The 27970-nt window shown below is 43.4% G+C and overlaps 1 protein-coding gene across 4 annotated transcripts in view; it reads right to left on the bottom strand.

Annotated features, from left to right (window-relative positions):
* ABCC5 (ATP binding cassette subfamily C member 5) overlaps positions 1–27970 on the bottom strand; it is a 79752-nt gene that overhangs the window by 10238 nt on the left and 41544 nt on the right. For 3 of the 4 annotated variants that reach the window (XM_007077551.3, XM_007077552.3, XM_007077553.3), the window contains 15 exons: positions 27521–27592; positions 25240–25364; positions 25045–25117; positions 22191–22394; positions 21193–21336; positions 18742–18844; positions 15896–16080; positions 15366–15512; positions 14931–15060; positions 13365–13518; positions 13152–13280; positions 10765–10951; positions 9407–9496; positions 7222–7411; positions 3366–3525 (listed from right to left, as the gene is read on the bottom strand). In XM_007077551.3, the coding sequence (XP_007077613.1) occupies positions 3366–3525; positions 7222–7411; positions 9407–9496; positions 10765–10951; positions 13152–13280; positions 13365–13518; positions 14931–15060; positions 15366–15512; positions 15896–16080; positions 18742–18844; positions 21193–21336; positions 22191–22394; positions 25045–25117; positions 25240–25364; positions 27521–27592 (2093 nt within the window). The remainder of the gene's footprint in view (positions 1–3365; positions 3526–7221; positions 7412–9406; positions 9497–10764; positions 10952–13151; positions 13281–13364; positions 13519–14930; positions 15061–15365; positions 15513–15895; positions 16081–18741; positions 18845–21192; positions 21337–22190; positions 22395–25044; positions 25118–25239; positions 25365–27520; positions 27593–27970) is intronic. The other variant, XM_042998571.1, reaches the window with a different exon arrangement.

Below are 27970 nucleotides of genomic sequence, written 5' to 3'. Positions count from 1 at the left end.
AGCAGGTGTTGTGATAGCTTCAGGAGGCAAAACAGTGAGTGTGGCACATAAGAGCCCTGACAACCCAGGTTCAGATTCCTACCTTTGGGCAAATTACTTAACTTCTCTGGGTTTCATTTTTTTCATCTATAAAGTTGGCATAATAATAGTACCTACCTCATGGGGTTTTGAGTATTTGATGAATTAATACAATTAAAATGCTTTGGACAACATCTGTCACATACTGTTCTGTTGTTCTTTAGAGCAACAGTATCTGGCACAGAATGACTCCCCCCCCCCTTTTTTTAAAGATAATTTTTTAAGATCCAATTTAGCTTCACAGCAGAACTGAGAGGAAGGTAAAGATTTCCCATATATCCCCTCTCTCTGGAATGACTTCAGCAAATGTTAGATAACATCTAGTGTTCTTGATACAATTATTCTAGACTTCACATTACTTTCTGATGTTTACACTAAGGAGCTTTTGGGAAATCCCAAGTTCCACAGGGACTAAGATTATCAAAATAAAAAAAATTAAAAAAAGGAAAGGGACACCCTTTCTTAAAATTTATTTTATTATTATTATTTTTTAATTTTAGAGAGAGAGAGAGAGAGAGAGAGAATATCTTAAGCAGGCTCCATGCTCAGTGCAGAGCCTGATGCAGGGTTCGATCCCATGACCCTCAGATCATGACGTGAGCTGAAATCAAGAGTCAGCCGCTCAACCAACTAAGCCAGCCAGGCGCCCCAGGCTTTCTAATAGTCTAAGGAAAGCAAAAGAACACCAAAAACTGAATATTCCTTGGGATAAAACCTGGTCTTATGTAAGACCTGAGAAGATAAAAGGAAGAATATCATAGGTCTGTGATTTAATTTCACCTCAGCATCTACTATTGACTTAAAAAGCCAAAATTACAGCTGGCAGAAAATGAAACTTACAGGATTCCCTAAATTTGTACAGTGGATTGCCCAAATAGCACTCTGAGCACAATAACTAAAAACTCAGGGCAGTAGCACACCAGCCATAAGCTTGTCCATCAAGCAGCAACATGTCTCTGGAGTTGGTAACAAACGGCCTCAACTCCCAGAAAAGCTGCACTTCCATGAGGGTTTACAAATACCAGCTGCCATGCCAGCAGGTCAGTTCTTAACCATTAATTCTAGCATATGTGCTGCCAAAGCTAGCACTGAACCATCAACTCTAGAAGCCCCTGATTCACAGCCCCAAATGAAGTGCTGTAAAATTTAGAGATAAAACGTGAGGCATATCAGTGGCAGTGTCCTTAACAGAGTCAAGTTTAACACACTTTGTTTCTTAATGTTTTTCCAAGTGATGATAAAAAAAAAATGGTTCTTTTGTCCGGAGCCAAAAATTGTAAGGCCAATTATATTCTCAAAGGCATTCCTTGTGGCATCTAAAAATGGAGAGATTTATGGGAGGGAAGAGCAGATTTGGCAACAACTCTCAATTTCTTAATTTTAGACCCTAGTCTTCAATAAATTCTAATTCTCTTCTGACATTTGTTTGACTTCGTTATCTCAGTTCCTAAAGGGAACGACTGATCCATTCTACGCTGCCCAAATTCATTGGTGGTTAGAGAAAATGCCAAAATAAACACACCCGAGAGTGTTGACCCTACATGTATATAGGAGAGAATTCATTTTATCTACCAAACCTCTTTGAATCAGTGAGTTCAGGTGCCATTTCTGAAGAAAGGGAGGGGACCTCATTTTTTTTTAATGGTTATTTATTTATTTTGAGTCAGAGAGTGAGAGCGAGAGAGCGAAAGAGAGAGTGAGAGAGAGAGAGAACCCCAAGCAGGCTCTGTGCTGTCAGCACCAAGCCGGACACAGGGCTCAATCCCACGAACCGTGAGATCATGACCTCAGCCCAAATCAAGAATATGACGCTTAATTGACTGAGACACCCAGGCGTCCAAGGAGGGGACCTGATTTTAAAGATAAGTCTGTGGTTATTTGAAATTAAGTTGGTACCAATTTTTTTTATTTTGAAGACCACTAAAAATGAAAGAAATGGCAATACTACTTTCAGAGTGATTAAAAAAAAAAAAAAGAAAGAAGTCCAATCTAGGTCAACTATATAGTTAAAGATATTTTTAGTTCAAAGGAGAGGCAACTTGAATAGAAATGGACATGGATTATGGAAAGCCATTGTTTCCAGGAGGCAAAAGCTTAAAGCTAAGGGCAAGGGTGGGATAATTTATAAGGAAAGATATTGGGCTTAAATATTATTTCCTTCTTAGTTACTATTTTAACAGGTTGAGAAGAGGAATTTTATCTTAGGCATCCTGGCAGATTTCAGAGAGGCATCATTCCAGAGGCAGAAAAAACACGAGGAATAATAAGGTCAGAAAACCATCACGAGAACTGCAACTTGGAGCATAGCTAGGGGAGATGACAACGTGGAGTGGGAGGAAGATAAAGGATGATGGTAGTGAGGCTGATGAGCTGCTACTATTCATCGGATGCTCACGGTTTGCCAGGCTCAGTGTTTATATAATTTATATGGACCTATCCAACCTTCACAATGAAGATCATCCCCACATTTAATTAATTTAATAATATTAATTTAATATATCCCCACATTTGGGACACCTGGGTGGCTCAGTCAGTTAAGCATTGACTCTTGATTTCCGCTCCGGTCATGGTATTACGGTTGGTGAGACTGAGCCCACACTGGGCTCCGCGCTGAGCATGAAGCCTGCTGGGGATTCTTTCTCTCCCTCTCTCTCTGCCCCTCCCCACCACGTGTGTGGGCTCTCACTCTCTCTCAAAAAATACATAAATGAACAACAAAAAAAGTTTTTTAATCCCCATTTTACAGATGAGGGAACAAGCTTAGTTAGGTATGTTCAGGTAACTTAGTCACAGGGCAGAGATCTGAGCCCAGGTCTCGCTGACTTCTTTTTTTTTTTTTTTTTAACTTTTTTTTTGTTTTGTTTTGTTTTGTTTTTTTGAGACAGGGAGAGAGAGAGCATGAACAGGGGAGGGTCAGAGAGAGGGAGACACAGAATCTGAAACAGGCTCCAGGCTCCAAGCTGTCAACACAGAGCCCGATGCGGGGCTCGAACTCACGGACCGCAAGATCATGACCTGAGCCAAAGTCGGCCGCTTAACCGACTGAGCCACCCAGGCGCCCCTCTCGTTGACTTCTTTACCACCATGCTGCAGGGCCCATGGGCCCTGTTTCGTTAATGAGGTGGCTTGTGCGGGGGAGCTGCCCCTCACTTCTGCAGTAAGAAGCACAGGGTGGTGGGAAAAGCACTAGACTAGAGGTCACTAGATCTCAGTCCCACATGGAGGCTCTAACATGCCCATCTGGCCTCGAAATGCAGCACGAAGCACATGGGCGCTCAGGTCCTTACCTGACAGTGCCACTGAACAGCACTGGCTCTTGAGGAATAATGGAGAGCTTGCTTCGCAGGTCGGCAAGGCCAATGTCACTGATTCTCACTCCATCAATCTTAATGCAGCCTCCAGATAACTCCACCAGACGAAAGAGGGCCATCCCTAGAGAGGACTTCCCTAAGGAGTCAAAAGACATGCAGAAAAGTAGCTCAATTAGCAAATTCCGTGAAGACAAAACTGGTTTATTCTTGGGGCAAAATCATCTAATTTTCTAGTTCTATTCGAACACTATTTCATCTGATTAGTTAAGATAATGTAGAAAATGATAGCCAGAGGGGCACCTGGGTGGCTCAGTCAGTTAAGTGTTTGACTTCAGCTCAGGTCATGATCTCATGGTTGGTGAGTTTGAGCCCCACATTGGGCTCTGTGCTGACAGCTCAGAGTCTGAAGCCTGCTTCAGGTTCTGTCTCCCTCTCTCTCTGTGCCTCACCTGCTTGTACTCTGTCTCTCTCTCTCTCTCTCTCAAAAATAAATAAACATTAAAAAAGAAAAAAAAAAAAGAAAATGATTGCCAGAAATAGCAAAAAAATGCACTTTCCAGAGCTACCAAGCATATATATTTAAATCACACAGCTTCAGCCTGAGAAGGAGTTTGAGGGACTGTCAGAATTTCACAAGAGTAAATTGGAAAAAGGCCTGCTTTTCACCTTTGGGGTGGGCACACAGGCTGAAATGCATCTCAGGCAAAGTGAGAAGAACAGAGAGCTTATAGTAAGGAACTAGTGGGGCAAACCAGAGGACACGGTGTCTTCTCTCTTTTCTGTCCCTGTATCACAGCCCAGAGAGAAACAAGATAAGGCCTTTCTACCACTGCCGCAGCAGCTGGGAACGGAAGAAGTTCTGGGGTAAACACATAGGGAAGGAGGCTTCGGCTTAAGTAAGTAAGTGGCTGTAGATAACTACTGCGATAAGGAACTGTGATAGAAAAGGAGGTCTGAGGGAGAAACTGATGAGGTCAGAATAGCTTTTCTTAATTGAATCTTCATTTTAAAAGTCATATAAGTAATTCAAGGAGATAATGTTAATCTCCTATAATCTCACTACTGTTATTTTTGATACATTTCCTTTCAGTCTTTTTCTCTGAATTGAGATCACACCAGAGATACAATAATATAATCGCCTTTTCCCACTTATTATATAACAAGCACTCAACCATGTTAAAAAATTTTTCAAAATAAAGTTTTATTGGCTGCAATATATTCCACCATGTGGATGTGCTCTGGCTTACTTGACCAGTCCTCTAACATTGGAAACATATTTTAATTTTTTTTTTTAACATTTATTTATTTTTGAGACAGAGAGAGACAGAGCATGAACGGGGGAGGGTCAGAGAGAGGGAGACACAGAATCTGAAACAGGCTCCAGGCTCTGAGCTGTCAGCACAGAGCCCGACGCGGGGCTCGAACTCACGGAGCGCGAGATCATGACCTGAGGTGAAGTCGGCCACTTAACCGACTGAGCCACCCAGGCTCCCCTGGAAACATATTTAATACTATAATAATGTTATGGCATGTTCAAACTGTGCTGCCACCTCAGATGATTTCCTTGGAAGACATTCTCAGAATTACTATGTCAAAGGATATAAACATTTAAAAAGCTATAGTGCCCCCACCCTCCAAAAACTTAAGACATAGTCAGGTCTGCCTTTCTGCAACTCAGACCCGTGGTTTAAATTTAGAACCACAGGTTTTTAGCTTTTCAACGACTTTTCCTTAGCCAGATGCCTGGTTCTTGACCCCCCCCTTACTCTTCTTCTGCCTCCATGTTTTGAAAGTCCTCTCGTGAGAACTTCATGACTTTGTCTATTTAGCAGTCACTGAGGGCACAAATATCCTTGCCTTCTCCCCAGTGTCTACAGCCACATCTCCACTGTCTGGATTTGTTCCCTGGGCAGACCCCTGTCAAATAACTAACGGGGACCCTGAGAAATGTCCACCTTCCTGAAGCAGTGATCCTTACATGCATCTACTAGAAACAAGCTGGGAAACTGGGTCCACGCAGCAGGATTCTTAAGGAGGCCTTCTCCTCTTATAGGTAAATGCCTTTGTTCAGAATTGGCGGGGGGGGGGGGGGGGGGGGTCTGGTTATTGGTCCCGTACCCTCATACAAGGAAGGCAGGGAGACTCTCTCTTAGTGTCAAGGCAGTGCTTTAAGATCTAAACCAAGGGAGGAATTTTCCTCAAATAAATAGATCAAGTTGTTCCACCTTAACAAAAGATGCTACCTGGACTGGAAGATCCTATGGTTCTCTGAATCCAGACTACCTTTGCACTGATGGAATGTACTAGTAAAAGAGGCCATGAGGTCCTCACAGTGATGTCCTTGACTATAGTCATGGCAGAGTCCCGGTCTAACAGTCTTTGTAGAAGCTTGTTAGAATTAGAGTCTAGATTTTGCAAGTCAGGCCATTTATAATTATTTTATTTTTTCTTATTTTTCTTCTGTCACTACTTATGGCTCAATGAAGTCTCAGTGAATACTTCAGTCTGTCTTACCTGTGTCAAAGGGAATCACAGGGGGGGACATCAGTTAGAGCTTTCAGGGGAGCTGAGTACCCCTGGAAGCCAATGTAGCAGAGGGAATTTGAGGGAGGAAAGCATAGGCAGAGCTTTCGGGACAGCCACCCTCCTTGGCTGAACATCCTCCTGCCAGTGTAAAAAAACCTACAAACTGCATTGTTCTGACGTGAAATAATGCCTTCAAGCAGGAAGCAGGAAATGGCGCTTTTTTTTTTTCCCTTCTTAGCAGGTTCTTTAAAGTAAATTGGCCAGAAAAGACACAAGGCTTTTTTTTTTTTTTCTTTAATGGAAAGAAACAGACCTGGAAGAGTTCTGATGCCAGGGAAGCATGGAGCCCCAAAAGCTAATGAGAACTAAACCAGAGAGACTGCTTAAACCAGGTACACCAGTTAGTAAAACAAAACAAGACTCAATGTTTGAAATGTTATTCAGGAAGGAAAGGGAAAGAAATGAATTACTCAGTTCTTAACCCTAGAAATCTAAAGGGCACATAAGTAATATGATACTAAGGGCAAAGAAGAACGCCTAAAATGAGGGCCAATTCTCAATTTCTTTGCAATCAATATCAGGTTAAGAAAATAATTTCTGTCTTCAAAGGGACACAGGTTCCTTATTTAGAGCTGTGTTGGCTTCTGGTAAATATGAGGCAACACTGGCAATATGTCACAGAAAACTTAACTTTTTTGTGTATTTTGACCTCATAGAAATAAGGATGTTCACTGCAGTACTATTCATAATAGTGAAAAATTGACAACTACCTCAATTCCCCACAACTGGGGATTGGTTAAATATAAATTATGGTATATCCATAAAATAGAATTTTCTATCATGCTGCATAGAATTCATGTCATAGGCTATTCATTGACATAGAGAAATAACTGGTAGACTTAAAAGCAGCTCATGAGATGGTGTGTGTAAAATGACCCCATTTGTGTAAACATATTTTTTTGATAGAAAAAGCCTGACAAGATACCCACCAAAATATTAATAGTAATTATCTCTGGGTAGTGGAGTTATGGGTGTTTTTCCCCCTTTTGCACTTTGCTATATGCTCCAAGTGTTCTGCATTGAGAAAGTACACTTTCATGATTAGAAAAAGCACTAAATATTACAAAAGCAGAGTTAAGAACACATTTAGAAAATTGGCTTCAGAGACACCCCTCTCCTCATTACTCATCTAATACAGAACTGGTTTGAAGGGATGAGAGTGATAGTCAATAAAACAGCAAATCATGGGCCCCAAGCTTAACTCAGATAGGTTCAAATGTTTCTCCAGAGGCCTTTGCATTCTTACCTGATCCGGTCCGCCCCACAATGCCAATCTTCTCCTTAGGTTTGATGGTGAAGGACACTTTCTTCAGAACCAGAGGGAGATTTTCTTGGTACCTCATCTCTGCATTCTCAAAGGTCACCTCTCCTTCCTGGGGCCAATCAGGGGAGGGAGCCTTATTCTTAATTCTGGCAGGTGCTTCCAAAGAGAGAGTCTGGGGAGACAGAAGGGGCTGGATCAGACCGACCAGATTCTGTGGGGGCTGAAAGGCCTTCAAAGAGAAGTAAAATCAGGACAACCATAGCAGCCACACAGAGGCAGCTGCTACCCTGTCCCCGCCCTATGAAACGGAGCAAGGGCTTATTACCACTAAACCAGACAGCGCACAATGGCTACTAGCTTTTCACTTAGCAGTTTACAGTGGCTACTAAGCGGCATCTTGGGGAGGACAGCAGCTTTCAAACACTTTTCTGTCTTATGGAATTTCTCCACAAAACCACCTTGGAGGTTAATGGTGGGGCATGAGACCTTTCACTGGCTCTTCACACACAGCCGTTTTGATCGGAATTCTTTGAAAATATTCTACTTGAAACAAGATCCCACCATTTGAAAGCCAATGGCCTAAACCCAAAGGAAGGAAACTACCATTTACTAAATACTTGATCAGATCCTGGCATTCTGACATATCGGTCACCCCAGGAGACATGGGCTGTAATCCCAGTTTGCCACCAATAGCTGTGTGACCTGGATATATCACTTCTTCACTCTAGGTCTTAGTTTCTCATCTATAAATCGTGAGGACTGGATTAGAGAATGGTGGAAATCCATTCAGCTTTAAAATGCTGTGTTCAATGTAACTGCTTGGGTGATTTTTGTTACCAACAGCCCCACCTTGTAATGTTTGAAAATTCTCTGGCAACTAGTCATGGAGCTTTATAGCCTCATAGGGAAATGAAGGCCACGGGCTGTGGTGCTCTGGGCAGCAGTAGGGGTGGGGGGTGCGGGTGGAGACTGAAGTCTCAAATTCCAAGCTGGAAGGACTCCATGCCGGCACAGGCATCCAGGTTGGGGACTGGCAGTGGAGTCAGTCCTCAGAAACGTGACTGGTTTGTGCAGGGTCCACTCTGGTATGGCTGACCATCACCCTGACCTCTCCAGCAAGAGACTCTCACCAACGGCAATATTAAATCAAACACTACACACCTGTATATACACCCACATATTATCCACAGACATGAGCACTGGGCAACGAGGCTAACAGATAAACATAAGGAACAGCTATTAGCAGATATATTAGACGGTTATCTGCCATTCTGAGAATAACAGTTTGTAAGCTTAAGAAGTATCCTACAATTAATGAGGCTCATTGTCAAAACAATTCAGTGACGCATGCGTGCTGGAAAATGCAGTTTACGTAATATACTAGTTCTCAATGGAAAGGGTAGTTTTTTAACACTATGCTTGTAGGTCAATTATTGGGAAGTTGGGATATATTCTTCCCATGTAAACAATGATAAAGTCTCTGAGCAGTTCACAAAATAGGTAACTCCTGAGAACTGAGTTAAATTTGTGAATCCTAACTACTCATGACTCTGCTTCTCTCTATAGAAAACTGCTTTCAGAGTTCCAGCTAGGACACCAGCAAGAGGCTGTCTCCTGGCAGCACTGCAGGGAAGGTGGGAAGAACTAGATCATCTCAGTATCCACTAAATTAACTGGTTTCTAAACTATGAGTGCAGTTTAGAATTAACTAGGGGGCTTCTAAAACTTCAGAAGCTGGGGTCTCACCCCAGACCTACTGCATCGGAATCTCCAGCGATGAGGCCCACATCTGTCTCTGCCTAAAGCTCAGTGGGGGACACCGATGGCCTTCCCTGGTTAAGAGCAAGTGAACTAGGCTAAAATTTAAAACAATACGTGGTTTCAAACAGGGTAAAGAAAATGTTACAGTAGTCAGCTTAACCGAACTAACAAAATTCTGAACATTTTAGAAGTTAGCTGATGAACCTACGTTCTCAGACACAATTCACAAAAGTATTTAGAAACTCTTAAGCTATTCTCTTCTCCATTCTACACATGCTGAAGAGTCGTCCCTGTGGAATAAGGCAGAGAAAACAAGCATCCTCCCTGCACATCCAGCTGAGGCAGTAAAAGGGCAAAAGGACCCCATGAAGGGTCACATCACAGTAAAAGGACTTCTCAGCCTGACCTTGATGTAGTGGTTGATTCTCTCCACTGAGGTGAAGCGGGCTTCTGTCTCGGATGCCAGTCTGACGGTAAACTGGAACAGCCCCGTTAGCTGATAATGGAAAGCAAAAGCCAAGGGAGAATTCATTATGAATACATGTCAGGCCAACAATAGAAAACCTGCTCCATCTAGGGGATTAGAGCTCAGTATACGAACTAACCGGGCACCTGCAGCAGCTAGTTTTAGGGACTGAGTCATTCATTATCTTCCAATCAACTGCAATTCTCAGTGAATGTAGGTGGCATTGTGGTATTGCACGCACTAACTTTCCTGTATCCAAAGGATTTCCATCCATCTTTACATTTCCAGTACACATATCTGCAGCTGAGTAACTTCTGGGCTTCATACTTGCACCTGCAACTGCTCTGGCAGTCCTTTCCTCCTGAGAGGAATGAGTGAGAATGCAGAGCCCCTGTGTACCTCAGACTGAGGACCCTCAAACACAGCACATATAACACATATTCTTCCCCACCCAATAATCAAGTAAGTCTGCCTAACACGGACAGACATCTTTGGGAATCTGTGAAGATACGTATCTCCTCTTGGTTTTCTTTTGCTACTTATTTATTTTGATCTTTCCCATAGGGAAAAATGTCAAACATATACAGGAGTAGAAAGGGAAGTATAATGAACTCCCATGTACTTAAAAAACTGTCAACTTAAAGGCAATATTGTATCATTTATACCACGCAACCCATCTGTATTATTTGAAAGCAAATTCCAGACATCCTATCATTTTATCCATAAATACTTTAGCTTACATCTCTCTAACATATAAAGACTCTTTTAAAAACACAATACCATTGTCCAACACCATGATGACACCTTAACAGCTTCAAATACTTAGTGCCCAAGTTCCCAATTGTTCTTTGAGCTTTTTAAAGACCTTAAGACTACCCCTAGGGGCCAGGTCTCCACGTGTAACAGTACTGGGAAAATCAGGGGCCTGAAAATAAAATGCATATAAGAAGCATACTGAGGACACAGTATTTTTTAGAAGACCAGGAAAAGGCCAGAGATGGGAGGGTGGTGAACATAGAAACCTACAATTAAGAAACTATTTTCAAAATCATGTTTATTTATGAAGAAACAGCACCTATTTCTTAAACACATGCAACAGACTTAAATCTCTTTGTTCCTATATAGCACTTGGATCTCTCTCCCATTCTCCCTGCCCAAACAAGCCTAGGTTGTTACTAACAAAGAGATGGACAGAAGCTCTAAGAGTCAAAGGCTTAGGGAGAGCCCCCTACCATGCCTCTCCTAGGGCAACACAGGACTCAAGTGAGGAGAGGTAATGCTCTGCCCCAGAGACTGACCTGGACAGCATAAGAGATGGCAAGACCCGAGTAGGCAGGGGGAATCTGCCCATGCATGAGAACAATCATCAGCCCAGTGGTGGTGATCAAGGCAATGCTGATCAGGTCCAGCCGCACAGCCAGCCACCGCATTGCACACGTGAACAAGAAGAAAGGACCTTGGTTGTTATCCAGTAGCTCCTGGTACCTGTGAGGGAGACAGAACACCTAATAGGCCAACAAAGCACTACACAGTCCTGGGGAGGGGTGATGTCAGAGTTCTGGTGGATTATGGATGGAGGGCTAACTTTTAAGTACTTCCTGTGTGTCACCAGGAAAATGCTATGGAAACCTAACGACTGCAGAGTATTCCAGGCTCCATACACAGGACAACTTGTGATTTTCCAGTTTTACTCCTTCAAAGAAACATACTAAATTTGTTAGGGAAAAATATCTACGTTAACGGCACAAGGAATGCACAGGGAAAAGAGACCAAATAAAGAGGCTGGTTAAGCTTTAGCAAAATGTCTTAGCTCAGGGGTCATTTCCTCAAAGAAAGAGAGGTTACACAGGCAAACTGCAGAAATGCCCTAGGGCCTGGAAAAATAAACTCACAGAGTGAATATGGTAAAATGGAAAATGTCTGCTGGGGCACTGATGTTGGGCAAAACGGTGCTTGTTTCCCAAGGCCGCAGAGCACAGAACCAGGAGCTAAACCACAGCAAAAAAAAGACCTGGACAACCTTTGCCACTGAAGGAGCGAGACACTACTGAACCTGGGGTCCTAGAGAGCAGATCAGACACCATCCAAAGGCTTGGGTGTCACATACAACTACAACTTCAGAGCAGGGAGTCTTGCCAGGCAAATGTGCTTTGTTTAAAAAAAAAAAAAAAAAAAAAAAAAAAAATCTCTTTTCTTCTTTATATATTTGGAGAAAATCTAGAAAATGTAGTAAAGAAGAAAACGCAGTATTCTCACCACTCTGTTAAAACCAGGGTTAATATTCTGCCATATCTTCTCTCAGTACTTTTTCTAATACACTTAAATTTATGTGTGCGTGTATATACACACACACAGTGTATTTTACTGTTTTTCTCTTAAAGTTAGGATTATTTTTCTGAGTCATTTAACCTAGACTTTCCATTCTAGATTTTCTTTTAATTAATTACCTAATTTTTGGAGTAGACAAGATATGCACAGAAGATTTAGAAGGCATAAAAAAGTTTTTTTTTTTTTTTAATATTTATTTATTTTTGAGAGAGAAAGAGAGAGAGAGAGAGCACAAGCAGGGGAGGAAGGGACAGAGACAGAAAATCTGAAGTAGGGTCCAGGCTCTGAGCTGTCAGCACAGAGCCCGACGCAGGGCCTAAATTCTTGAACTGTGAGATCATGACCTGAGCCAAAGTGGGACACTTCATCAACTAATTCACCCAGGAGCCCTGGCATAAAAAGTTTTACCATGAAAAGTCAGTCTTTCTCCTGCCCATCCTCCAGCTACTCAGTTCCCCTTTCCAGTGGCAGCTAGTAGTTCCTTGTGCACCCTTTCAAGGATATTCTAAATGTCATCTATATAAATATATACTTAAAAGGGAGCATACCATGCACACACATCTGTATCTTGCTCTTTCACTAATGTATTTTATTCATTTATTTTTTTAATGTTTATTTTTGAGACAGAGAGACAGACAGAATGTGAGTGGGGGAGGGCAGAGAGACAGAGGGAAACACAGAATCTGAAGCAGGCTCCAGACTCTGAGCTTTCAGCCCAGAGCCCGATGCGGGGCTCGAACTCACAAACATGAGATCATGACCCGAGCCTAAGTTGGATGCTTAACCAACTGAGCCACCCAGGCGCTCCTCACTAATGTATTTTAGAGATTATTCCATATCAGTACCTATAGTACTGTCTCATTCTTCTTAAGGGCCACAGAGTATTCTATTTGGGTATACCATAGCTTGCTTAATCAGTTCTGTATTGAAGGACATTTAAGTTAGTTCCAATCTCTTGTTAATACAAAGCTCCAAAATGACTATCTATGTAGATAAATTTCTGATATAAACAATCTTCAGCAGCTAAAATAAAAATGTCAGTCTAATGTCAATGTTCATCTTCTACTGTTTCAAAAAAAGAAAAGAAAAAAGGAAAACTCCTTCATATATAGCCATTTAGAGTCCAAAGCCAATAGACTCCAAAACCTGTATTTTGCCTTCTCATTTGCTTAGAAAGGAGTTCCAGCAAGTGAGTGAATAAATTTTAATCAGAGACCATTAGATCACTAATACTTTTTTTGTAATGAGCTTTACAATCCCCAACTCTGGCCCTGAAAGGCTTCTTGGACTTATTAAATGCCGGTGTGTTGACCCCCCCCCCCCCCCTTTGAGCCCTCTGGCCGCCATCAGCACTGACCTGTGCAGAAATTCCTGCCCTTTGTTGTAGGCATGGATGGTAGCAAGGCCCTGTATGCTGGATGTGATGTGGGAGAGGAAAGGTGACTGTGTGATATTGTCCAGACGCTTCAGCTCTCGAATCAGCACCCTGGAGAGAGAATGAGTTCCATGTCAGAGTGGTAGACCAGCAACTCTGGCTTCATGCTGGAAGATGTAAACACTTCTTGTTTACCTGGAGACAATGTGCAGAACTGAAAAGAGGATGAAGAGGGGCCCCACCGCCACCAGGAACCATGGGAAAACTCCAGCGATCATTCCAACACAGAAGAACACCAGGATGACATTTTGGATGAACATCTCAGCCTGGAAGGGCAGGCGGACATCAACTGCAGAAATCATAAAGGAACAGGGAAAATGAGACCAAAAATTTTTAAAAAACACAAAAAGATTCCACAAATTTTCTGTCTGAAATTTGTTGTCTTTTAAATCAAAGAAAAATCTAGAAACCTGGTTGCTCTAATTTTTCTTGTCCCAGGAAATTCTAAGTGATCTTTCTTTCCCCAGTCCCTCTTTTGGGTTTACCATGCCACCCAATCACTTTAAACATTTTTTCCCTTTACAAAATAAATATGCTTGTTGCAAAATATTTAGAAAATAAATATTCAAGAAGGAAAATAAAAATGATCTTTATTCTTACCAGTACCAATAAACTGCTGCTAACATTTAAGAAATTTTTCATTATGAAAAAATTTAAACGTACACAAAAATCAAAGGAGTATAGAACCTTCAACAGTTAACAACATTTTATTCATCTCCTTTTAGTTATATCCTCTCCCAACTTTTTCTTTTTGTTTTGTTTTGTTTTGTTTTTTTGTTTTTGGCTGGAGTATTTCATAAAAATCCCAGACATGTTGATATCACTGATTTTTTTCTTTCCATCTTTTCTCTGTATGTGTGTGTGTGTATGTGTGTGTGTAGAAGAAATGGGATCGTGTCATGCATCAGTTCTGTATAGTAGTGATGGTTCTGATCCCTTGTTACTTCTGGTCATAGCTTTACATTGGCTTATCAACATCTGAAACATGTCCTTGGAGGCAACGCAGGGTGACAGTTAAAAGCATTAGCTCTAGGTGAAAAGATCTGGGCTCAATTCCCAGTTTTGTTATCTAATAGCTGTGTAATCTTGGGCAAGTTGTTTAACTTTTCTAGACATCAGCTTTCCCATATAGTCAGTGGATGAAGCAATACCCACCCCCCTAGGGCTACTCTGAAGATGAGGATAATCCATCTAAAACATTCAGTACACTGCTGGTTACACGGTAAGCCATCAATAAATATCAGGTGCCACTACTATTATTCTGGGCTATGAGAAGTATTTAAGCTCTGGTGCTGGCACAGCCCATGTGACATCCAGAAAACCTGCCAGAGGTTGTAGGGGTCCAGGAACCAACACTGCCCTCAAAGTAAACATGTTTTGGAATCTCAGATGCTCCCATCCAAAGCATTTATGCCAACTGAATCCTCAGAACTTATTTTCAGGTTTAATGAGATCAAATGAGAAGTTAGATGGCAGGTAAGAAATCAGATGGGTCCTTAGCCTAAGTACAAGTTGCAATCTGGAGAAAATGCCAAAACTAACATGTTCCTGGTGTGGACACCAGCACACCTGGTGAGAGCCCCTGTGCTCTCAGAATCTAAGGCTGGATAGATGTGCACACTTGGTGAGCATCTAGAAGGCTGGAGAGCACAGGGAGCTGCAGCTTGGGCTCCAGAGCATAAAAGAAGAAGCGAGAAATACCTTCATCCATGTCTTTGGAAAACCTGTTGAGAATCCTCCCTGTGGGGGTGGTGTCAAAAAATTTCATAGGGCTTCGAAGGATCCTTCGGAAAAGTTCATCATGGAGCCGGGAAGAGGCTCGCAGTGTGCCCTAAAGAGCAGAGGACAAAGTGATCATGGCTCAGAGACCCAGGGACTCAGGCAGACTCAGTTCCTATTTATCCAGGTCACAACTCCACAGGACATCCAATCCCAAAGCTGGAGAAGGGCAAATGGTCATGGAGGAAAGAGGTGGGTACTAAGAAAAGGCTGGGGCTAATGGATACAGGTCATTTCAGCTAGGGCCATCTTGCTTCAGAGATGCTCCCCTGCTCAGAATTGACCTGAGAGAAGCCATGCCAAAGTCTGACCACGGAGTTACCAGGGAGAGGATGAGCAGAAGTCACCACTGCATACCTTGACAAAGACAACTCCTCGAATGGCTTTCAGGATCAGCATGACTGCCATGGAGAGGGCGTAGATGCTGGCATAGTACTGCATGAGAGGATTGTCCTTCATGCTGCTGCTCATAGAGGTCTTGTTCCCTTGTGTCACCGTGGTGTTCTGTTTGGAGGCAAGGCTGTGTGAGGCAAGACTCCTACAGACAGCAAAGAACTCCTACTCAGGGCCATTCTCAGTTCAAGGGAAGGTGCAGAATAATGACCATGGGATCTGGTTGTGGCAAACACAGGCAGGCTTTGGCCCCCACTTCTCTCTTTTCTAAATGAGGGCAGACAGCTTTCAGGTGTCCTATTGCTGCATGAGCTGGTTAGGGAGCAACTATCTTGTGAGGTTACATTAGGGACTCGTCTTTTTTATCCTGGGTAATCCTTGTTTATTGGTTCTTTCAATCAAAAACTGAGCAGTTTCCCCAAGAACACCCAGAGAATACAAAGAAATGGCCACATTATTAGACATATAACTTTCCCATTAATGAGTGACCTTACCCCACTTCCTTGCTTGATCCAGTAACTCAACCACCAATTGCTGAAAGCTGTGCTGCCCACATTCAGCATGAAAAGGGATATAATGACTAGGAATGCCAAGGGGCCCCCAGCAGCCTGGATGTAGACGCCATATACTGACCAGGGCACTGAACCCTGCCCCTTTTCTTCCAGTTGCACCAGCTGCCCTAGGTAGGAAAAAAAAACCAACAAAAAAAACACCATAAACTCAGCAGAAAAAGGCTACTTTTCTAAAACTGAGTCACCTATAGAAGAGCAAAATCAAAGAAAACCAATAGTTTCACATAGCTCTAGATCAGAATTATTTCCTCCTTATTAGAATATTATTCCCTTTAACATTTACTAAGCACCTATTATCAAGCGGGCCCCAGATGAGTCCCTGGAGCAGTAAAGAGGATTAAGACTATGTCCCTGCCCTTAAAATCTGGCTGAGGATCCTTCCACAGCCTGGTAGGACAGACAGATAAAACAAGCACATAATTATAATAAAATGTGCTAAATGCCATGTTAGAGACATATGCAGGGCAACATGGGAACATCCAGGTGTACCTAAACTATTTGGGGAAACTGTTTCAGGGAAGACTTTCTGTATGGTCTCAAAAGGTATGCCAGGTTTGACCAGGTGGGGAAAAGATGGGCACTGGCCCAGAGGTGGGAAAATAGCACAACCAAATCAGCCAAATCAGCAAGGCTAGAATATTAAGTGCGGCTAAGAGTAGCAGGAGATAAGGTTGATTAGTAGGGAGGCCGTGGTCAGAGGATAAAGGCATTTGAAATTCATCCCTCAGATAAGAATTTCTCCCAGCAGAGCACCTGGGTGGCTCAGTCGGTTAAGCATCCCTGCATCCGGCTCTGTGCTGATAGTTCAGAGCCTGGAGCCTGTTTCAGATTCTGTGTCTCCCTCTCTCTCTTCCCTTCCCCCACTTGTACTCTATATCTGTCTCTCTCTCAAAAATAAATAAACATAAAAAAAAAAAAAAAAAAGAATTTCTCCAGGTGCCTGGGTAGCTTAGTCGGTTAAGTGACCAACTTCAGCTCAGGTCATGATCTCTCAGTCTGTGAGTTCGAGCCCCGTGTCGGGCTCTGTGCTGACAGCTCAGGGCCTGGAGCCTGCTTTGGATTCTGTGTCTCCCTCTGTCTCTGCCCCTGCCCCACTCACACTCTGTTTCTGTCTCTCAAAAATGAATAAACGTTAAAAAAAAAAAAACTTCTCAAGAGAATGGGCTACAGGTGTGTGGAGATTTGACTCCTGCCTAGGCTACGGATGGCCAGATCAGCCACCTCAGGCAGCAAGCAACCTCATCCTGTTGTCCCTGTACAAATAATGGCATTTCCTACGCGTGCCCTATCAGGACAAGGATTAGGAAACACTGCTTTGAAATGGGAGGCTCCTGAAAAGACTTCCTGAGGGAAAGTGAGTTAGTTGGTCTCCTGTTTTTAACTAGATCTCTCAGCTGTCTGTATGGAGGACAGATTTAAAAGGAAGTAGCTATAATACTCTAGGTACAAGATGATAAAGGCCAGAACTAGGGCCGTGGCAATGGGGATGGAGTTTCAGGAGGTACATTCATTCAGACATGGTGATTGGCTGAGGAGGAGAGAAAAGTTCAAGGGTCTCTCCTAGCGGCTCCCAGGGATCAGGTGACTGATGCTGGTGCACTAACACAGAGAAACAGCTCTACAAAAAGCTAGCGCCTCTATATCATGATCAATGTTTAATTATCTTGGAGCAAGCTTCGTGTGCCTGGAGTACTTGAAGAGTTATGAGTAACCAGGTCAGGGGCTCTGCAGATGAGAACAAATGTTCCCTAAGGGTATTCTGGGTTTTTTTAATACTGCCTATGGCAGGAACCAACAGATAACTCAGGCTTCTGTGCTATGTTTGCTTCCTGTGTAGAGGTATCTTACTTAAACCACACCCCAATTCAAAGTCTCATACATGGTTTATGAAAAGGAAGAAAAGCTCCAGAGTGTACTAAATCAGGGTGGTTAACTCCCAACACCAAACATCCACAGCTTTAAGAACAAGGAAGTGAAAACGGGCCAGGGCCAAAGCACAAGCAAACCCAGGGAAGGTCCTGGTTTCAGAACACTAGGTGACATGATGACACAACAAAACCAGAGCTTTAAAACAGACACATTCCTTTCTTTCTTTTCTTTTTGGTAAACTGATACGCAGCTTGAAATTCACAAAGGTGAAAGAAAAGACCTAAGGTATTGTAAGTAGCTTTCCTAACTCTCAATGTTTGTTTTATTCCTAAGATAAAGGATTTAAAAAACAAACAAACAAAACAAGACTCCCCAGGACTTGTTTCCCCAGGACTCCCCCTGGGGAAAGTGCAACAGGAAAAACCTGCGCTATAAACTCTTCACCACAGCCCAGCTGCAGCCTTGTCGGAAAAAGCCAGGAGTGTATCATTCTAACGAGGGAGCTACTGAGGATACAGGCACTGCTGGTGCTGGAACATCTCTGCCTAGACTGGCACTGACTTCTAAAGAGCAGAGGTGAATCGCAGGAGGAAGGGTGTATCTCTAGCCATTATTCCATTTTTCCTCACTCAAGATGACTCAGCTGATTGTTGACACCTGACCCACACTGCAGAGAGAGGAGGCAGAGGATTAAAGGTCCTTCTTACTGCTTTGGTCTGTTTAAGCAAACAGAGGGTGCGCCTCATGATCTCCCAATATTCTGTAAGACTGTTATTCCAGAGGTAAAAGGCCAGAGACTCTAGAACACACAATGCTGTCAAACATTATGAATCACTACTTGGCATAAAGTTTCTAATAAACTTTAAGGACAAATCTAACAGGTCAGAAAAGGTCGTTACCTTCCTCTGGCTTCGCTGCTTTCTCCTTCTTTACTGATCCTGTTTTAGGACCCTTGTCTTGTGATTTCTTCTGTGAACCGCTGGTTTCTTTTTTTGAATTAATCTAATAAAAAAAAAAGTGTCTCCAGTTACAAGGCAGCCATTCAGACAAAGGTCCATAGGACATACTCGAGAATTCATCTGGCAAGCTGCTGCTACTCTTGAGAAGAAACACATCAAAACCTCTCAAAAGGGCCACCTATTCTCATTTCTTGTGCTTCCTCAACTCCTTCAATCTTTGAGATCTGGGTTCCTACCCTTGTCATTCCATTGACATTGCTCTCCCCAATGTTCTCAGCCACTCCAACTTGCCCAAAGTATTAGGGCTGGGGTCATTTCCATTCCTCTCACCTCTTATCTCCACATTACTAAATCAAATCATAGATCTGATCATTTCCCACTGCTACTACAGGATAAAATCAAACTTCTGAGCCTGATTTTGCAAAACCTCCATATTCTCGCCCCAGCCTAACTCTACATGTTTCTCTCCCATTCCCATGGCTTCTACTCTACAGCCACATTGGATTTCATACCATTCCTCACACCACACTGCCATTCTCTACTTCTGGACCTTTGTCCACAAGGGTTCTTCACTTGGAATGCCTCTCTCCTCATCCCAACTCAGTTAGTTGTTCCCATTCGGAGGGATTCAAATCTTATATCCTCCCTGAGGCAACTTAGACTCCTCCAGAAGAGAGCTCACCTCTCCCCTGTTCTCCCAGGCACTTGTTCTCCCAGGCATGCTGCTGTAGATGTGACCTGGTATTACAGTCCCCTGTAAGAGCATAAGAGCATTGATCTTTCCTAGGAGAATGTGAGTCCCTCAGGGATGGAGAGGATGTCGGACTCATGGTGATAACCAACATTCACAGGGCGAGCCCTAAGCATTGCCCATAATAGGGCACAAATGGACTTAATATAAACACTCATCAGGGGCACCTGGGTGGCTCAGTGGGTTAAGCGTCTGACTCTTGGTTTTGGCTCAGGTCATGATCTCATGGCTCATGAGCTCGAGCCCCCATTGGGCTCCTCACATCCGGCTCCATGCTGGCAGTGTGGGGCCTGCTTGGGAATCCCTCTCTCTCTGCACCTCCCCTGCTTGTGTGTATGCTCTCTCTCTCTCTCTGAAAATAATAAATAAACTTGAAGAAAAAAAAAAAGAAAAAAAAAAAAGATGAGGAAACCAAAGCTCAGGAAAGTTAAGTGACATATTGGAAGTATGTTCTCTCTGCTGCAATACACTGACTCTCAATATTCTTTTATTCCTCAGACATTTCCTATTTTAACTTCTCTCCCTCTCATTTTCCCCTCCATGTCTACAGTGAGGAGGAAAACTTCTCAAGAGTCTAAAGTACCCTAAGACTCATAAGGAGAGATCATAAAATCCAAATCTGGATTCTGGCATCTCTATAGAAGTTCCTGGTGACACTCTGAAATGCTTGAGTTATCCCCAGAGGCCTAAAATACATTGGTCACGAACAATTAGTTGTTCTGTATCTGAAATCAAAGAGGATGACACCCAAAGACTGAAATAGGACTCCCAGAAAAGGCCCCAAAAACTCTGCTTTTATCATGCATAGACATCAAAATGGTAGCTAAGAAGTTGCTTTTAGGCTAGCCTGAGTGCACCCCCAGGACCCAAGGTGACCACAGAATAAGGAGTTCAATATGAGAGCAGGTTGGTAAGAAGGAAAAACAACGTCTTTGGTGTTTGCCTAACTTGGAGCCCGGAGTAAAGCCATGGAAAGCCGCCATCTTTCTGTGCTGCCACAGGAGGCAGGGTAGCAAGGCAGAAACAGCACCACGGAGTCAAATCACCCCCTTGTTAGTGAGCTGCTTAACTTTTCAGATCTTCCATTCCCTCAGCTGTAAAAGTGGGGGATAATCCCCTTTTGCCACAGAGCTCTATTAAAATGACTAAATGGGATGACATCTATAATGTGTCTAATCCAGTAATTGGGACACAGTAGGTGTGAGTTAGTGAGTGCCAAGTCAGCAGTCAAAGCACCACGGATCATTTTCAAATGTATGCAATATTTAATTTCTCTTCCCTCACTCCTTATTCTCTCTTGTTTATTTAAAAAGGAGCTCCATAATGCTTCAATCAGGATTGGTCGCGTTTATGAAGCTAAGTTATGACTGAACAACACTGAGCCCATATATCCTTCTCCCTGTCATTGCCTTATTAATAAGTTCTCAGTGGCAGAAGACACTGGCTCACCAGCCATATAATCCTGCTCTTCTAGAGTAGAAACAGTATGTGAACCAGCACAGCAGTCTGGTCACCAGAAAATAGGGCCCCTTCCAATAAGACAGACACTGAGTTCAGCTGAGATCTCTCCATCAATCACTATGGTCGTGTCTCCCTTGCTAGAAAAGAGGAGGCACACACAAACACCATGAGAATCTTACCTCAACTGGGGGTGTCTCTCCCAGCAACAGGTTATTAAAAATGGTAGCATAATCACCATTTAAATTCATCAGCTCCTCATGGGTGCCTCTTTCTGTAATACAGCCCTCTTTCATGAAGATCACTTCATCACAATCAGCCAGGTACTGGGGACAAAGGCAGGGACAACACAGTGTTGCTGAGATTTGTGCAAATACATTCAATACCTATACCTTAGTTCAGAGGTTCTTAGCTGGAGGCAATGGAGCCTCTCGGGGGACATCTGGCAATATCTGGAAACCTTTCTGGTTGCTACAACTGGGGGCAGGGTACTGCTGTTATCTATCTAGTGGATAGAGGCCAGGAGCTCTCTGGGCCCAAATGTCAATGGTACCAAGAGCGAGAGAACCCTTGCTTTAGTTTATTGTGGCTTGTGACATAGTTCAAAAAACGTCTCCCATTTTTGGCATAAATCTGTCGATGGAGCCACATAAGCCTTGCATTAAACTTCACACCCTTTTGTTGCACTCAGAAGTGCATACAATTACAGACTTTCTGTTGCAGAATGGGGGATTAGCCCCCTAAACTTGACGACATATGCAAAGCAGATGGCAACATCCTGGAGCTGCTCTCCAAAGTGGCTGCTTGTCTTGGAATGACAGAGGGAGAAGAGCTTGTTTTCCTTAAACAGTTCCCACTTGCATATAGATATTAACACAAGCTTTCCAAACTATCTCATACCCAAACTCCAGTTTTAGCCTACTCCTCTTAGCCCTTTTACTTACTGATTTACATGCAAAAGCTAACATGCTCCAAGGATCTCTAATTCAGATGGCCATCTGGTACACCAGTACAATGAGTTTTATTGGTACATTGGGCCGGGAGCTATTTGCTGAGGAAATAAACACTGATGACTCCAGGAACCTCTAAGGAGTCCCGTGAAGGTACCTGGACCAGGCCCACCTCCCTGTTTCTGATTTCCCAAGCCAAGGTGGGCAGCCTGAGGAAGAATGCTCCATACCTGTAACTGGTGGGTAACAAATAGAACTGTCTTAGACTTTAAGTGCTTCTGGATAGCACTGTTGAAGATGTGGTTGCCCACATGGGCATCTAAGGCACTGAGGGGATCATCCAGGATGTAGATGTCCCGGTCACTATACAAGGCCCGGGCAAGGCTGATCCTTTGGCGCTGTCCACCACTCAGGTTCGCTCCTCGCTCGCCAATCTACAGGAGTCCAGAAAGCATAGTGAAACCTCCAGTTCAAGTCCAGTACCTTACTTAGTGATCACCCCAGTCACTGCTCCTCTGTTCCATCCATACCAGCTGCTTCTACTGAATTCCCCACCTGGATGAACTGCAACTCTTGATCCTCCAGGGCCCACACCAGAACCAGGGAAGCCAGCCCAGAGGAAGACAACTCTTCCTCTCCCATAACCAGCTGGTTACTACTCAGCCTTACTACCTCTGGCTTTACACTCCCCCTTGACATACCATCCCAATCCATTATCTATGGGCAGAAAGATCTTTCCAAAACACAAAGCTGACCATGTCCCACTCTCGCTTAAAACTCCCTTTCGAGGGGCGCCTGGGTGACTCGGTCAGTTAAGTGTCAGACTTCAGCTCAGGTCATGATCTCACAGTCTGTGGGTTCAGGACCCGTGTTGGGCTCTGTGCTGACAGCTCAGAGCCTGGAGACTGCCTCAAATTCTATGTCTCCCTCTCTCTCTACTCCTCCCCTGCTCACTCTCTGTCTCTGTCTCTCTCTCTCACTAAAATAAATAACCATTAAAAGAAAAGAAAAATCTCTTTTTCAAGAGCCCTAAGAAACAAAATCTAAACAAACATGTCACAGAAGGCAGGCCCTTTGCCACCTGGCTCCACTGCCAACCCTCTCTTCTACTGTCTGGGATTTAAGCCATTTTAAATTGCGTGTGTATCTGAACCCTCACGACTACTGTCATGCCTTTTCTGTTACCGTATCTGCTCAGTTCTGACATCCTCTCCTCTGTGAAACATCTCCCACCCTCTTCTCTACTACTACCCAAAAAGGGGGGGGGGACTTTTTTCTTTTTTTAATTAAAAAAATTTTTTTTAAGTTTTGAAAGGGGACTCTTTCATCAACTTATTTTGTGCCTATTCAAGTATCTCATCCTCTCAGCTATAAGCTTTTTGAGGGTATAGATCATTCTCCTATTGCTTTATATCCCCAGTGCCCAGCCGTTTCTGTCTATGTAGCTGGCACATGAACATGTGAATAAATCAATTGTCAAATGGTAACTGGCTCTGTACTTAAAAAACCATTCATTGAATTCAGAGGTTTCAAATTTGAGCATGTATCAGGTCACCTGCAGGGCTTGTTAAAACGGATGGTTGGACCCTGCGCCTATGATTCAGTAGGTGTGGGGTGAGGTGTAAGAATCTGCATTGCTAACAAGTTCCCAGTAACATTGCTGCTGCTGATCCACTATGAATCCGGGAACTAAGATTTGAGTACCATTGAACTAAAGAAACCATTCTGGTTTGAAGGATTTAACTCAAGTCAGATGAAAAAAAAGTGCAGGCCCCAGAGACCTCCAGGGTAGGTCACGGGAGACAAATATCAACAGGGAAGGACACAAGCCAGTTCCAAAGACTCACCTCTGCAAACTGCTCCAGGGCAGAGAGCCAAAGAAAGAGGCTTTTGTGCTAAGGCCTCTTTCTTTCTAATTGAAAAGGGCTCTCTGCAGACTGTATATCAGTAAGGATATACAGGATTCTGGTCGGCAGAATGAAGCTCAGAGAAGCTCAACAAGCACATGCTTGACTTATGGTTTTTTAAATGAATAGTGTGGAAAACATGAACTCTGAACCAACAACGGGATTTTGTTTAAAATTTGTATGACGTACAGAATGGCTAAAATTAACAACCCAGGCAACAACAGATGTTAGCGAGGAAGCAGAGAAAGGGAAACCATTTTGGCACTGCTGGTGAGAACGCAAATTGGTGCAGCCACTCTGGAAAACAGGATGGAGGTTCCTCAAAAAATTGCACGATCCAGCAATTGCACTACTAGGTATTTATCCAAAAGATACAAAAATGCTGATTTGAAGGGGCACATGCACCCCAATGTTTATAGCAGCACTACCCAGAATATGGAAAGAGCCCAAATGTCCATTGACTGATGAACAGGTAAAGAAGATGTATATATAATATACATATACAATGGAATACTACTCGGTGATCAAAAAGAATGAAATCTTGCCATTTGCAACAATGTGGATGGAACTAGAGGGTATTATGCTGAGCGAAATAAGTCAGAGAAAGATATCATATGATTTCACTCATAAGTGGAATTTGAGAAATGCAACAGATGAACATAGGAGAAGGGAAGCAAAACTAAGATAAAAACAGAGAGGGAGACAAACCATAGAGACTCTTAAATACAGAGAACTGAGGGTTGCTGGCGGGGTATTAGGTGGGGGGATGGGCTAAATGTGCGATGGGCATTAAGGAGGGCACTTGTGGGGATGAGCACTGGGTGTTATATGGAAGTGATGAATCACTAAATTCTACTCCTGAAACCATTATTACGCTATATGTTAACTAACTTGGGTTTAAATAAAAAATAAATAAATAAAATGATATGCAGATAGGGAAAAAATTCAAATGACATATAAAATATGTATACGTTTAACACAAGTAGTGTTGATAACCCCGCCCTAAGGAACACATGCTTTCCTAACATAAAGTTTCAATGAAAGCAAAACTCCCTGTGTGGGTACTCCTGCATTTAAGATGCATTACTAGTAGATGGTTCTGGCACAGCCCCGCAACCCATCTTCCAGAATCCTCTCTGTTAAACACATTGCCCCAACAGGGGCAGAAGGCCTGTACCTCAGTCAGGTCACTGTTGGGAAGAATGGCCAGGTCAGGCCTCAGGCAGCAGCTGTTGAGCACAGAGTTGTATCTGAAGGACATAAAGAGACTAAGCATCAGGGACATGTTTGGAGTAGAGCCTGCTGCCTTGGGCTGCCTTGAGTCTCACACGGCCAAGATGGGAAAGCATGAGAGAAACCAAACATTCCTTGCCTTTCTTCATCAAATTCCTTCCCAAAGAGGATGTTGTCTCTCAGAGTGGCATTGAGGATCCAGGCCTGCTGGGCCACATAAGCGAAGGTTCCACTGACTGCAATGCTGCCCTCTAGAAGTGTCATCTAGGGAGACAGACACCATCCAATGGCATCATGATGCAAAAACACCATCCTAAGCCAACAGAACCCCCCACATTGCACAATGGAGTTCAAAGTTTTGGCAATCTTCTTGGATGCTTTTGGACCCAAATCCAGACCTCACCTTTGTTCCACAGAGAGAGCTACAGCAGCAAATAAAATCAAAGTTCTCCTTGCTTATGTGTGATGGGAACCCAGCATAACCCATGACCTGAGTGAACAAACACTTCATTCAGCAACCCATAAGCTACTCGATATCCTGTCTCCCTAACTGCAAACTGTTTTAACTAAGGGAAGCACTAGAGTGGAAGGTCCTTTCAGAATTCCCCTGGGGAGGATGCTGTAAGGATTTAGAGCTAGTCCCTGCCTCAAGACCGGGGCAGGCCAATTCATCTATAAAATTAATTACTCCAGGCTGTTGGCTAAACCAGCTGCTTCTGTAAAATGAGGACCAAAAGGAAAAAAATTTGTTAGACATGAACTAGTATTGCAGAGTATCCATACGATGAGGATGGACCCTCTCGTTCAACACGAAGGCACTGCATGATGAGCCATGTGTTTCGAGTTGTGTTTTCACTCACAGTGATTGATATGATTTATCCATTTTATCCTCTTTCGGGGTTCCTTTTGGGACTGGCAGTAGACATCTGTCTTGAGTTAGGGATGTTATAGCTTGAAACAAAGGTTCATTAGCCAGCCTGCACATCGAAGCTTGTCCTCTCAAACACTGTTAGCAGACAGTGTATGGAGAGAGGTGCACCCACCACAGACCATAACAGTGGTATTAACTGCCCAGAAACTGGTAAGCACGCCGCTATGCACCCCAAGTGTTCCGAAACCCACGGAGGGTCTACCGCAGAAACTCCACACCCACACTGCAGACTGCCAACACAGAGTTCAACTCCAAAGAAGCCAGGGCCACCAGCTTTACCAGCCTCCCTGTCAAAGAGATCGCTGTCAGAGATTTGGTCTAAAAGCAAAGCCCCACTCTGCTTTCAACCTAACCACCACCCACTCAACACCACTGCCCCCTCCCCCCTTCGTTTCCTCTGTGTCTCTCATCATTGACCCTTAAATCTGACCCCTAAGTTATCAGAACATCTAGGAGAGGTTTTGGCTTTTTACAAAGACCAAGGGCTGAGCCCAATCAGTAGAGTCTCATACAGCAGAGGGGTGAGAGGGTTGTCATTCCAGATGATGTGAACACAGCCTTCCTCAGACCACACTAGGTACCACGGCTCTCAAGGAGAGCCACGCTCTACCAACTGTGACAGTGACACTCAACAAGAAAAAATATTCCATAACTGGACGCTACAAAACACCCTTCCCCAACTCCATCTCACATGAGTTTAATCTCCTCAATATGGATAAATGACTCATTGGACCTCATCCACCTGCGGGTAAGAATAAGCTCAAGTTTATCCTTATCTCAACCTTGTAAATCAAGCTGGTTCAATTCAAGATTAAAAGCAGGTGGAAGCACCTTGTGTTTTTTCCCTATTATTTGGTTTTAAAACACAGTAAAAGATAATTTGTCTTAGCTGGATGACCTTTGCCCCTGACAGCCCTGGGCTGGCCTCTCTGTAAACCATTCACTCTCTGCCCTGGGCTATGCTTGTGGGTCTGGAAGGCATAGCTCCTCAACTAGACCACCAGCTCCTTGAGGGCATAATTCTTTCCACAGTTGGTTGAAAAAGGAGTGCGGCTTTGCTTCTAGATCAAATCCTGATATCAATCTCTCTGACAGGGAGTCCGGTAAGGCTGGTCCACCCAGCTTCTTCAGCTTGTGGGCAGTATGCGGTTTGTTCACCTCTTATATCTGACATCTCCCAACACACCATCTGGCATTGTATGCCACTTAATAAATACATGCCGAGTAAAAGAAGGCAGGAGAAATAGAGGACTCCAGCTAGACATCAACCAGTCATTCGTCAGGCGTGCACTGAGCCCGCTTCCAGATGCAACACCGTTAAGGGGTGGAAATGTGGGGGTGGGGGCAGGGGGCATAACGCAGACCAAGGGTTCATTTTGTTTCTGCCTTTCCTCTCTTCGAGAAAAGTAGTTCATTTTCCCCAAGACTCTTGTTAAGCCAATTCCAGAGAAAGAAGCAGAAAATGCCAAGGACAATAACAAAATATTACCTGGCCTAAAATGGCTGAAATGAGAGAGGTTTTTCCACTTCCCACACTGCCACAGATTCCAACCAGTTTACCCTGCACAAAGCACACAGAGAAAGGAGGGTCATTACAGGACCACTGACCACTTATCTCTAGGGACTGCTGATTTCTTCAAGGAAAAAGACATTAACGACAGGCCAACAATATGGGAACTATCATCCTGATGACTCTGCGTGTCACTTACCTCTGTTTCCTCCCTGTCAGCCACCTACTTCCTAGGGTTTCTGTGGGGATACACGGAGGTAACAGATGTGTAAGCCTTTTAGAAAAATTAAATATGCCGCACACATGACGGTCTCCCACATCACTTTTAGAAAGGCTCAGCCTCTTTCCTACTTTTTTTGGCAACCCATATTTTTTGATTATTTTTGCCGTTGTTTTTGGAAATAAGGGCAGGACTCTTAAAAAATTATT

This window comes from Panthera tigris, chromosome C2 (assembly GCF_018350195.1).
Source record: "Panthera tigris isolate Pti1 chromosome C2, P.tigris_Pti1_mat1.1, whole genome shotgun sequence".
Classification (NCBI taxonomy): domain Eukaryota; kingdom Metazoa; phylum Chordata; class Mammalia; order Carnivora; family Felidae; genus Panthera; species Panthera tigris.
The sequence above is the reverse complement of the archived record's forward strand: the minus strand, read 5'-3'. Positions and strand labels throughout refer to the sequence as shown.